Source organism: Carassius gibelio, chromosome A11, assembly GCF_023724105.1.
Source record: "Carassius gibelio isolate Cgi1373 ecotype wild population from Czech Republic chromosome A11, carGib1.2-hapl.c, whole genome shotgun sequence".
Taxonomy (NCBI): domain Eukaryota; kingdom Metazoa; phylum Chordata; class Actinopteri; order Cypriniformes; family Cyprinidae; genus Carassius; species Carassius gibelio.
Genome location: NC_068381.1, coordinates 19,708,412 through 19,719,779, shown reverse-complemented (window position 1 = coordinate 19,719,779; position 11,368 = coordinate 19,708,412). Strand labels below are relative to the sequence as shown.

General features: G+C 35.4%; 1 protein-coding gene, 1 long non-coding RNA gene and 2 other non-coding genes across 4 annotated transcripts; 1 reads left to right on the top strand and 3 right to left on the bottom strand.

Annotated features, from left to right (window-relative positions):
• Nucleotides 1-2,653: 2,653 nt before the first annotated feature.
• Nucleotides 2,654-3,987, top strand: LOC128022611 (small integral membrane protein 7). Its single transcript, XM_052610330.1, has 5 exons — nucleotides 2,654-2,775; nucleotides 2,941-2,982; nucleotides 3,069-3,127; nucleotides 3,361-3,451; nucleotides 3,592-3,987. The coding sequence occupies exons 1-5, from the start codon at nucleotides 2,750-2,752 to the stop codon at nucleotides 3,605-3,607; spliced, it is 234 nt and encodes a 77-aa protein (XP_052466290.1). The 5' UTR covers nucleotides 2,654-2,749; the 3' UTR covers nucleotides 3,608-3,987.
• A 460-nt stretch (nucleotides 3,988-4,447) lies between these two features.
• LOC128022612 (uncharacterized) lies at nucleotides 4,448-5,755 on the bottom strand. The gene is made up of 5 exons (XR_008185956.1): nucleotides 5,655-5,755; nucleotides 5,230-5,281; nucleotides 4,965-5,039; nucleotides 4,690-4,754; nucleotides 4,448-4,605 (listed from the first exon to the last, which is right to left on the bottom strand). It is a non-coding gene; the product is annotated as an uncharacterized LOC128022612 (long non-coding RNA).
• Nucleotides 4,832-4,919, bottom strand: LOC128022863 (small nucleolar SNORD12/SNORD106). Its single transcript, XR_008186016.1, has one exon. It is a non-coding gene; the product is annotated as a small nucleolar SNORD12/SNORD106 (small nucleolar RNA).
• LOC128022862 (small nucleolar SNORD12/SNORD106) lies at nucleotides 5,101-5,192 on the bottom strand. The gene has a single exon (XR_008186015.1). It is a non-coding gene; the product is annotated as a small nucleolar SNORD12/SNORD106 (small nucleolar RNA).
• Nucleotides 5,756-11,368: the final 5,613 nt, after the last annotated feature.

Below are 11,368 nucleotides of genomic sequence, written 5' to 3'. Positions count from 1 at the left end.
CAGCACAGTACACATCCTAAAAGCTGCCTGGCCAGCTGATACATGCCTTTTCTCAGTGTAGACATTTGGGACATGTGAGAGTCTCTTCCATGCTGCTTGTGTAGCAGGAGCTGACCGGCAAACTTTGGCAAAGTTATTTTTTTAGACACTTCCTGCATGTCTGTCCACGTGCAGGGCAATTTTGGGCTTTTGAATTGTGCAAACTGGAGCCACAGTTGCCACAGAAGCTCAAACTGCGTTGGTTTCTCTGTAACTGTGCAAGCTGCACTGGAAAACCTTCATTGCTATCTGCAGTCTTTTCTGTGGGTAAATGGCAGTGGCCTGAATGGCAAGAAAATCGCAACTGTTGCTTGGAAACGTCCACAGGGAGGCGCTCGTCAGCAAGTACTGTTGAGCATTCCAGAGCAGCCTCCACTTGCAGTGCAATTACAACTGCTTGGTTTAGTGTCAATTCGTCAGGTTCTAACAACAGTTTTTCTCGAGTCTTGTCACATAGTATGCCTTTAATAAACTGATCACAAACAATCTGATCTTGAAGTGTCCTATAATTGCATGAGCGCGCCATGTTATGCAGATTAGTCACATAATCTTGCATGGACTCACCCGGTCGCTGAAGACGCTTGCGTAGTTTATATCGGCGGAGTATGACTCGCTGTTGGCCCATGATGTAGTGTGCGAGAAGAGCTACCGCTTCCTCTACATCTCCGCTCCGCTTCTGTGACCCTGACAGCAGTGGGTCCACCCATTATTGTTTTTAAACAAATTCTTGTATCTGACTCATAAAACTCTAGATGATGCTGACTGATAGGACCTTTACATGCAATCTGCTAACAATCACAACATTTACCAAACAGCACAAGTTGATTGGCATTTGCTGATTCTGATTCAGCAATGTATCAGAGTTCCTCCTAAACCTTCCACCTCCCCCAGCTCCACCTGTCTAGATCTGTTAATTTATATATGCCCATTCATAAAGCAGCTGCATATCTTAAAGGCTCACAGAAGTGTGTATGTGTATCCATTGGCAGTTGCAAATACTTGCTCAGCAGCAGTGTGCATAGCAGATCTAGCCCTGCCAAGACCAAATTTATAAACGTAAGGTGCGTCCCAAATCCATACATATGCACTACTCTATGTCATTTAGTATAAATGGTGTGTGTGCTCACACTGAAAATTCTAAAAAGAAAAAGTGCACTTTAATTACCCAGATAATGCACTTAATTTACTGAAAATATGAAGTGAAGAGTGTTGGACACTTCATATACTCCACTGTTGCCGCCTTAATTACATATAGCAGAGGGGGAGGGGACATTTGGAAATATATTTTTAAAAATAGACATTTAGAAAATATTTTAAGATGTTTATGATATGAAATGTACATCAAACTGACGTCTGAAATATGTCTAGATGTTTATACACAGCAGATGCATTCCAGATGAAGTGATCTTTAACAGACATCTTGCAGACCTGTATGTGTGCTATCTGGATGTAGTCATTTTCATTAACATGCTAAAACTATTCTGAGAATTGTCATATTTAATCTACTGCATTATTGTCCCTCAAACATAAAAAGGAAATATTAGTAAAATAAACAAATCCTGTGCATTAAATTAACAATAATAATTATTAGTATAATTTTATTATTTTAATCAAATAGGCTATTCAGCATTTTAATGTATTGGCTTTTTGCCTTTAAAGCTGCAGTACGTAACTTTTGTTAATTTTTTTTTACATATTTGTTAAACCTGTCATTATGTCCTGACAGTAGAATATGAGACAGATAATCTGTTTAAAAAATCAAGCTCCTCTGGCTCCTCCCAGTGGTCCTATTGCCATTTGCAGAAAAACACCGCTCCCGGTAAGAAACAACCAATCAGAGCTGCGGTCCGTAACTTTCATTGTGTTCAAATATTACAAAATGTATATAATAAGCGAGTACACCATGAATCCATTTTCCAATCCGTGTTTTTATCACTAGGGTACACCTATAATAAGTGTTTATATTCGGACTATTTTAGATTGCTTCGGGGTACCGCGGCAGAGTGACCCAGTACCTTTGTGATTCTTCATAGACATAAACAGAGAGAAGTAGTTCCGGCTACGATGTTCTTCCGCAAGACGCAAGCAGTTTTGTTTATTAACGGCTAGAGCGTCAAAAGTTACCGACTGCAGATTTAATATCTTATCAGAATGAGCTTTATTGCCAGGTATGTTTACACATACAAGGAATTTGTTTTAGTGACAGAAGCTCCACAATGCAACAGAATGACAGTAACAAGACAGGACACAGATAAGAAGAAGAATAATATAAAAAAATAGACAAATAGACAATGTACAAAAAAGCAGAAACAAAATATAATATAGACAATTATGATGTACAGGTATGATGTGTGCACATTTTAAATTTAAACATAGGTAGAACATCAGTGTACAACTTTAAAAAAAATGATAAAAGTAATATGATAGGCTACTATAGCATGATATATGAACTGTAGCATGATATATGTATGCTATATGTTACTATGGAAGACGTTTAAAATGCAACACAAATTTTTATGCAATAAGTAACTGGAAGTCTTTGTAACTACCCTCTATCCATCAATCTATTCATGCCTCTTTCGCAGACAGGATTGTCGTGTTGTGTATCTGGCGCCAGGTGGCGATGAAGAACTAATACGACTCATATTGAACTCAAACAAATATAGAAGAAGAAGAAGAGGACTAACCGAGGTGCATATAATCAGCCAAAATGATTGGAGATCTTATCATTTTTGGGTAAATTCTACATTCATTTATTTTTAAAGAAGCATAGATTTCACGTTATTCTTAAATAGGAAGTAATTGGTGATGTTTATATGTGTAGTGTACTGCTGTCAGAGTGTAAGAGTAGTGTGTTTTCCTCTCCACGTCACACATTTCCTTACTTCCGTGTGTTTTCAGCACTCTGCTCGTGAACGCCGGAGCTGTGCTCAACTTTAAACTGTGAGTGAAAACACAAAAGTTATCTGTCGGTTTCCATTTGGATGATTGTTTTTTTCTTATCCGTGTCGTTCACTGTCTGTGTGCAGAAAGAAGAGAGAAACGCCGTCTCAAGGGTTTGGCGATGAATCTGGACTGTCCAGAACTGGTAACAACAACAATTCATTAACGCTGCATTATTAAATAATAGTGAATTGAATATTATTGGGACAGTATGACATATATTTAATAAGACGGTGAACAGACAGCTACAGTTCATTACAGAGACCCTAACTCTATCATTGGATGGACCGAGAATATATTGTTATGAAATATATTAAATATTAGATCAAAGATGCTGCATTTATTATATTATTATTATTATGCATTGTTTGTCTTTAGGTGACAACATTAGAGAGTTTTTGCTGAGTCTACGGTACTTTCGTATATTCATTGCTCTCTGGAACATTTTCATCATGTTTTGCATGATCTTGTGAGTATTGCCTTTTAAAATAAATATTGTGTATTCTACTTTAATGCTCTTTTAATATTCACCTTTATGCACTATTGCAAACAAACTGTTTTTGTGAAGAGTTGTTGCATATTTTAAAGTGTTCTTGTGTGTGTTTTCAGGTTATTTGGTTCATAATCGATGGCTGTTACACGGACGATCACTACAGACTCAAAAGATTGAATTATTGTAGCACTGGGTGGATTTTCTTGTAACAGGTTTTTTTTATTGTGAGATGTCTTGTACATAGATCCAATGTCTTACAAGACACCTGTATATTTTGTACAAAAGTGTGCATGATTAATTTCGGTTTTACTTTCTTTGAATCAAATGGAGTCTACATGGAACACACATGGGAACTACATTTAAATAGTTCAAAGTGGAGTGTGAATGGTCTTTCCGCTGTCCAGTAAAATACTGTCAGTTATTCCAATTTTAGGTGTACGGTCCACTAATGTAAAACTTTAAAGTAAGGTTTGAGACAATTATAAGATGAAAGAATAAACATTTAAACTCTACTGCTTGGTGTCAAAAATACTTTAAATAGACAGTAGAATGATTCTGGTGTGCGTCTCTAGTACATCAAGACACGTTCTACTCTGGTTGAATGTACAATTTACCTTGAGGTGACAAAGCAACCACATGTGATTGGTTAGATCCACCAATTCTTTAAGTTCTAGGGTTTTAATCACTTAACCTACAGTAGTCTTACATTGTTTATTTGTGTTTTGCTCAAGTTGAATGACCAGAAGACTTCCACTAACCAACTACTGGTTTCATTCAGATAATGGTTCTGCTAAATTTACATCTCACCTCAAGGCCACAGATGAATGAACAAGTTTATGAATGCAGAAGTCAGTTCATGGTTTAATAGTTTTACTGAAGAAAGAGAGGCAAGTTCAAGCCGCAATACAATTTGCACTTACATAGAATACAAGCAATAATTCGTAGGCAGAAAATTGGGCTTTAAAAAAAAAAAAAAAAAAAACACCATGTTAGAACAGTAGGTCAACTCCCATGAATAAAAGGCTTTTTTCCCCCCATAACTGGTAAACACTGGACTGAAGGGCCATTATGTACTTCAACTTCTCCACATGGACAGTGCAGAGTCTTCAAAATGAAGGGCTCTCAAATGCCTAGGAAGAAAACAAAAAAAACTTAAATTGATGAAACCCAAGTTAGTGAACGGAAGAATATACACAAAATACACTGAAATATACCTTCACATGTGGCCATTCAAAGGTCACTCATCATGTGATGTCCCTCTGGTCCTCCAGAATTCTTCCTTTGGAAAGATAAAGAGAGGGCTCATGGTCAAGAAAAAAATAAAAAGCAATATCTTTTATACCAGGCAACTTTGATGGTGCTTCAGATAAATTGGCTTAAAGTTCAGAGCAAGTGTCAACACTATCGATCTGCTGGGGAAAAAAGATCAGTCATCATATGCACCTGGTAAATATCAACCAAATGTGCCAAAAAACGTGTTCAACTTTACCTGTTTTAAAGGTGTGAATGACTTATGAAACAAAGTCTGATGAATTTGAGGTCATCCATTCGGCTCCAGTATGATCTGTTGGAATAGTAGTAGGTCAGTGACCTTAAAAACCACAATTACCAGATTGTGGCAGCTACATGGTTGCTCAGAGCATTTGGCTTATTTGTTAGAAAGGGTCAACAGTGTCGGTCTGCTGGGGAAAAAAGATAAGTCATCATCGCTACCAGAAGTCTTAGAGCAAAGTCTAGTGTAAATCTAAACTCACCAGAGTCTGAGTAAGCACTACAGCACAACTCCATGGTCCAACAGCCCACATACTGCAAAACAAACAAATAACGTAAAACGAAGTAACATAAGGTAGTTAAGCAACTAAACAACCTACTGCAAAGACACTTAAATGGCCTGTATGCAGCGTTGAAACGTGGATTAACTTGTTTAACCGGTTTATTAACATTATGTGCATAATCAATATAAAACTAAGCCAGTGAAATTTTCATCATTCCCGCGTGCACCGAAAACGCGCCACGTGGTCAGCAGCAACCACCAAAATCCTAAAAGTAAAGTTTCAACCTTACCAAATTTCCACATAGTGGTTTGCTAAATGACTTTCTAATATGCTTTAAAAGAAGACTTCTAGTGTACTAAAATAGAAAAAGAAAAAACAACAACCACAAAGTGAATTTTGCTTACCCTGGCTAAGAAAGAAGGAACTGGGAAGAAAGAACATGCGAACCCGCGTTTTATACTCCGTGCGCGTGCGCAGACTGAGGCGATGACGTCAGAGTCGGTTCAGTTCCCACCTCTGAAAGAGACAGGGGTGCTGTCTGGTTTTCATGAGAGCACTTGGAGCTTTGGTTAGGCACTCACACTGCACGTAGTGTGACTCATTAAATATAACCATAAAAAGAAAATATTGTTTTAATAGTGATAGTATAATGCATTTATTTATTTAGTATTCTAATAAAATAATATAATAATCAAAATAATGCAAGAAATTACTTTGCAGCTGGGTTTTAATTTAAGGTAGGCTATCTAGCTTTATGGATATGTTATTTAGGCTACCCATTATAAATTTTAAGACATCATCTAACTCCTTATTGTCAGAAATATCAGAATGGGAAATAACCTTACTGGTGGAAATACGACAGAGCAGGTGGAACACTAGAAATAGAGAAGCTGATATTTAAAGCCAGAATTGTTTAGAATCAGATAAAACAGAAATATAATAAATGTGAAATAGATTAGATTCTTCTTCCTCTGGGCAGAAAGAGCAGTTTTATGGTTAAATTGACTTAGATAGCTTACTTATTACAACGGTAATATTCGGATTTTAAAATGAAATTATTTTACTTTATTATTAAACAAAAATTGGTATATAATTTTTCATCAAAAGCGACATAACTAGCATAATACATAACACGTTGACTATTCTCTTTGTTTTTAGATAACTTGTCCGAAAGGTGGCAGTAAAGGCTAAATTTGAAATAGCCTTCTTTTACAGTTTTTCTCAGTCACTTTGGTACATTTCTCAGATCAGAATTGAAATTCTCAAAACTACCTGTTCAGTTCTCACATCATTGTGTGACTTGTGCACATCAAAAAAGCAGTTTCTCATTTCTTTGAACAAGTTGCAAATGCTTTGGTACATCCATGCAAATGATTATGCACAATTGTCTGTTGTTTCCGACATTATCAGTTGCTAATGTCATGTTGCTCAAAGTGTATTATATAGTTTTCTATGCAATAGTCTTACCCCTCAAAACATCTAGTCTTTAGTTCATCGTATAAGTCATTAAATGCAAAATGGTTAATCTAGTTGTCATAAACAGCCAAGCACACTTTTTTTAAAAAAATTTTTTTTATACATTATTATTAAACTTTGTCAATTTGGCATGAATTGTGCGAGTGAATATTTACTAATGAAGAGAATGTATATGATAAACCAATGATAAACCATTTCTCTGAAATACCTCAAAGGTTCATCTCATGAATCTTCAGTTGGAAACAGTATACTGTACAGACAGAGATCAACACAAGAGTTACACATTCTGACAATGGACTTATTTTCATCTTTGTGCCCATATTTCTTTTTCCTTCTCTATATCACAATGACATTGTAAAGGTTTATTTTTTGGCCAGACCACTAGTAAAAGTGTAACTGGGAATTCAATCCAGTCTCTTTCAGTCAATATCCCACATACAGTAATGTGTAAATGTGTACTTTTGAAATGATTATTTAGAATACATAAGCATTTACAGTTTTTCTCAGTCACTTTGGTGCATTTTTCAAAACAGAAATGAAATTTTCAAAACTACTTGTACAACCTCCACATCATCTAGTCATTAATACACATCATAAAACCAGTTTCTCATTCTTTTGAACAAGTTGCGATTGCTATTGTACATTCATGCAATTGATTACGCACATTTATCTGCGGTTTCCTACATTATCAGTTGCTAATGTCATGTTGCTCAAAGTGTATTATACAGTTTTCTGTGCAATAGTCTTACCCCCCAAAACATCTAGTCTTTAGTTCATCATATAAGTCATTAAATGCAAAATGGTTAATCTAGTTGTCATAAACTGCCAAGCACACTTTTTACACACTATTATTAGATGTTTTGTCAATTTGGCATGAATTGTGCAAGTGAATCTTTACTAATGAAGAGAATGTAGATGATAAACCAATGATAAACCATTTCTCTGAAATAGCTCAAAGGTTCATCTCATGAATCTTCAGTAGGAAAGCTTATACTGTATAGACAAAGGACAACACAAGAGTTACACATTCTGAAAATGGAATTATTTTCATCTTTGTTCCCATATTTCCTTTTCTATATCACAATGGCATTGTAAAAGTTTTTTTTAATTTTTTATTTTTTTGGTCAGACCACTAGTAAAAGTGTAACTGGGAATTCTATCCAGTCTCTTTCAATCAACATCCCACAAACAGTAATGTGTAAATGTGTAGTTTTGAAATGGATATATGGCATACATAAGCATATGGCATACTGTTCAATACAGTAGTTTACATCAGAACATCCCTCCACTGTTATATTGACAACATGACTAAGCAATTTGACTGTCTTATCCGTAAACTATGACACAAGGACTTGTCATTCGATGGCACTGACATGTTCAATTGACACAGATATTTACTTTTGAGCGATTAACTAAGGATTTTGAGCAGGAGACTGGCTTTTGCAGGTTATCCATGGTGTTTTGCTATTTGCACGAGTTGTTTTGAGAAATGCACTTACTGTTTTGCAAATTGTGAGTTTGATTCAAGAAATGTACCAAAGCGACTGAGAAAAAATTTAATAACAGCTCATCCTCCATATTTAACGAATAGCTGAGTTTAAAGTATTTCAAGAGTTCTGTGAACATTATTTAGTGTTGTTGTTTTTTTTTTTTTTACTTTTTCAAAACAATAGTGCTTTTATTTAAAATAAAATGGCCATTTATCTGGTTTTATATCGCTATTACACGTAAAAAAGAGTTAGCACAAGATTTGACTTCATAAAGAAAACGAGCAAAAAGAGCAAAAAATTCAGCATTCATTTTTGTGCAAAGCACAATTTTCGCCCGATTTAACAGTGGCATTGTTTTTATTATTAATTTCATCATGCTATCCATGCATGGACACGTAGCTATGTGTGGGGGCAGAGAGGTCACGTTTGGAGACGGACAAACTTGCTCGCACTGTCAATTAGCGCCTACTTGTGTGACTACATTAGCACATATCTTGAGTTTGTAAGTCGAGTAGCATGACTGAATGTGTTGTCAGCACATGGACGCCTCCCAGCTCTTTGTTTTAGCACAAAGAAACACAAGTCATGAATTATCAGTCGTGAGATAATCTCCCAATCAACAGCTCATATTAAAAAGAGCCTTCCCCAACCCAAAAATGTCTCTGGTGCAAAATATCCCATCATAAAGTGTGAAGTGTTGCTTTAGTCTTCCTAAACCTTTGAATTCCACAAACTCTAAAATGAATGATGCATGCAATATCTATCTATCTATCTATCTATCTATCTATCTATCTATCTATCTATCTATCTATCTATATATATATATATATATATATATATATATATATATATATATATATTAACTTTTTAGTTTATTTGAGAGATTTTTTTGTTTCGTTTTGCATATTATTTGATACTAAAGCAGATGTGTTTATCCAAAGTGATTTATGAAGGAGAAAAATATGGAAGTGATTAATCCAAATCTAGAGCAGCGCAAAACAAAAGCAGGTTGAAAGACAAATCCAAATAAGTTTAAGAGCTTGTTTAAATATTGGCTGCTTGCTTTGTTTGCTACATGGTCTAGTTTGAGAGATCCCACCTGACAAATGCTTGTTTCGTTTGTCGTTTGTTCACATTTTTGGGGGATCAGCTTCAATGTTGCCTGTTTTCTGGCTTGTTTAAACCAGGTGAGAGGACACAAGCTCTTTAATTCCCTGGGGCTAATAGGTAGAATGGGAGGAACTGACCACAAATTAATGAATTATCCAAAAAGAAAAAAAAATGCATTTGATAGCTTTATATTCATCACTTTCTTCATTTTAATATTTAAGCACTAAACCATATTACAAAAAGGCAACAACCTGGTTCATTTTATATTATTTATATTATTGCATTATTGATAAACTATTTTCCTGTTTAATGCTGTAAAGTTGCTTTTACAATCTGTATTGTTAAGATAGATAGATAGATGATAGATGGATGGATGGATGGATGGATGGATCGATAGATAGATAGATAGATAGATAGATAGATAGATAGATAGATAGATAGATAGATAGATAGATAGATAGATAGATAGATAGATAGATAGATAGATAGATAAAGTAGATAGATAGATGGATGGATGGATGGATGGATGGATAGATAGAAAATGTTGCTGAAAAACCTGTTGTACAAAAGTAAACTGTTCCATTTCAAAAAGACCTTTTCTGACTATTTCATACGTCAGGCTTTACAAATAATGTTGATTAAAGTCGATGTCTTGTTATTCTCATGATGAATTCAAATGTAATTATTTCCTGACAGTTTACATTTAAACACACACAGCAGATCTTGCTCATTTAGGTACACATTATGATCTCAAAAAGAGGAGAGGCAGCTTCAAAGGGAGAAAAATATGTCCTTTGCAGTGAAATGATCTGGATGTCTGCAGGTATTTTTTTGGGGGTGGGTCTGCCAGCCTCATCACAGACCCTGGGACAGCTTTCTCCTCGGACACTCAGACACAGAGCAGGTTTGCAGAGGAAAGGTTTCTGGGAAAGACTAATAGGACAAAGAGAGCTGCTGGTGAGATCACTGGTGCCTTTCAGCATTGGGCTGTACGTATGAGCTAACCAGGGTGTGGGACTCGTTTGACCTTCTGGCTCGGGCTGAAGGGTGCAGGCAGACTGGGAGGGAGGGTGGGGCTGATGCCACAGCAGGCGGTCAGCAATATGTCAGATCTCCATGCTGGAGCTGTCACTGAACTGTCTTTCAGAGTCCCCGACAGGGTCCTGTCATGACTCTCCTGATGTTTGGTCCAATCGTACGGAGATCAAGGCAGACGGAGAGAGCAGCATGTTAAACCCTGCTGGGCTACAGGTCAAGGATGTGCTGGGGTTTTCATTGATCAGGTCAGATGGTAATTGTGTGCTCAGACGGATAAGGTTACAATTACGAACATCGAAAAAATAAAGCAATATTCTGTTATGGACCTGAGGAATGTACAACAAATGTTTATGCTAAAATACAACAGCTATTGTTACAACTGTACAATAATATTTTAAACAAATTTTAATATTTGTAAACATCTGTTAATAACTATGGTCACTAAAAGATTGTTCAGTTTCACTGTAATAATAGTAATTTATGTAATAATAAATTACGCAAGGTTTACCATATGAACTTAATGCCACAAAAACACATTTGTGACAAACATTCGGTTTTAGAAAAAAAAGATTGTTTATTTATTTACTTACTTAAAAAAAATAATGCAACTTTAGCGAACAATAGAAAGTTAGCAAACATAAATTTATTTATTTATGTGATAATAAAATCAGCACGTATCACAGATCTATCCCAATTTTAAAAATGATCCCTAAATATAATGATGAATGTATACAAATGTGTCTTTACTTATTAGGACATATTCTCATGTTTTTAATAGTTCATGCTGTTGTTTACAAAAAGACAGTTCATAGTATTATTATTTTTTTTTTTTCCACAAAAAGTTGCTAACTGTATAAAGCAATTGCAAACATGGTTAAAATCGTTATTAACACAAATTACCTGTGTTTTTGTTACACTAACCATAGTTTAATTATTTGTAGGCTAGTAAAACTGTGGTTAATCAATCTGCGAAAAATACAAACCAAACAACAACAACACGGTTG

Bases quoted from the DNA above. Each gene is read 5' to 3' on its own strand.
- LOC128022611 (XM_052610330.1), top strand. From the start codon at position 2,750: ATGATTGGAGATCTTATCATTTTTGG. The intron at 2,983-3,068 runs GTGAGTGAAAAC...GTCTGTGTGCAG, and splicing joins GCTGTGCTCAACTTTAAACT to AAAGAAGAGAGAAACGCCGT. The intron at 3,128-3,360 runs GTAACAACAACA...GTTTGTCTTTAG, and splicing joins ATCTGGACTGTCCAGAACTG to GTGACAACATTAGAGAGTTT.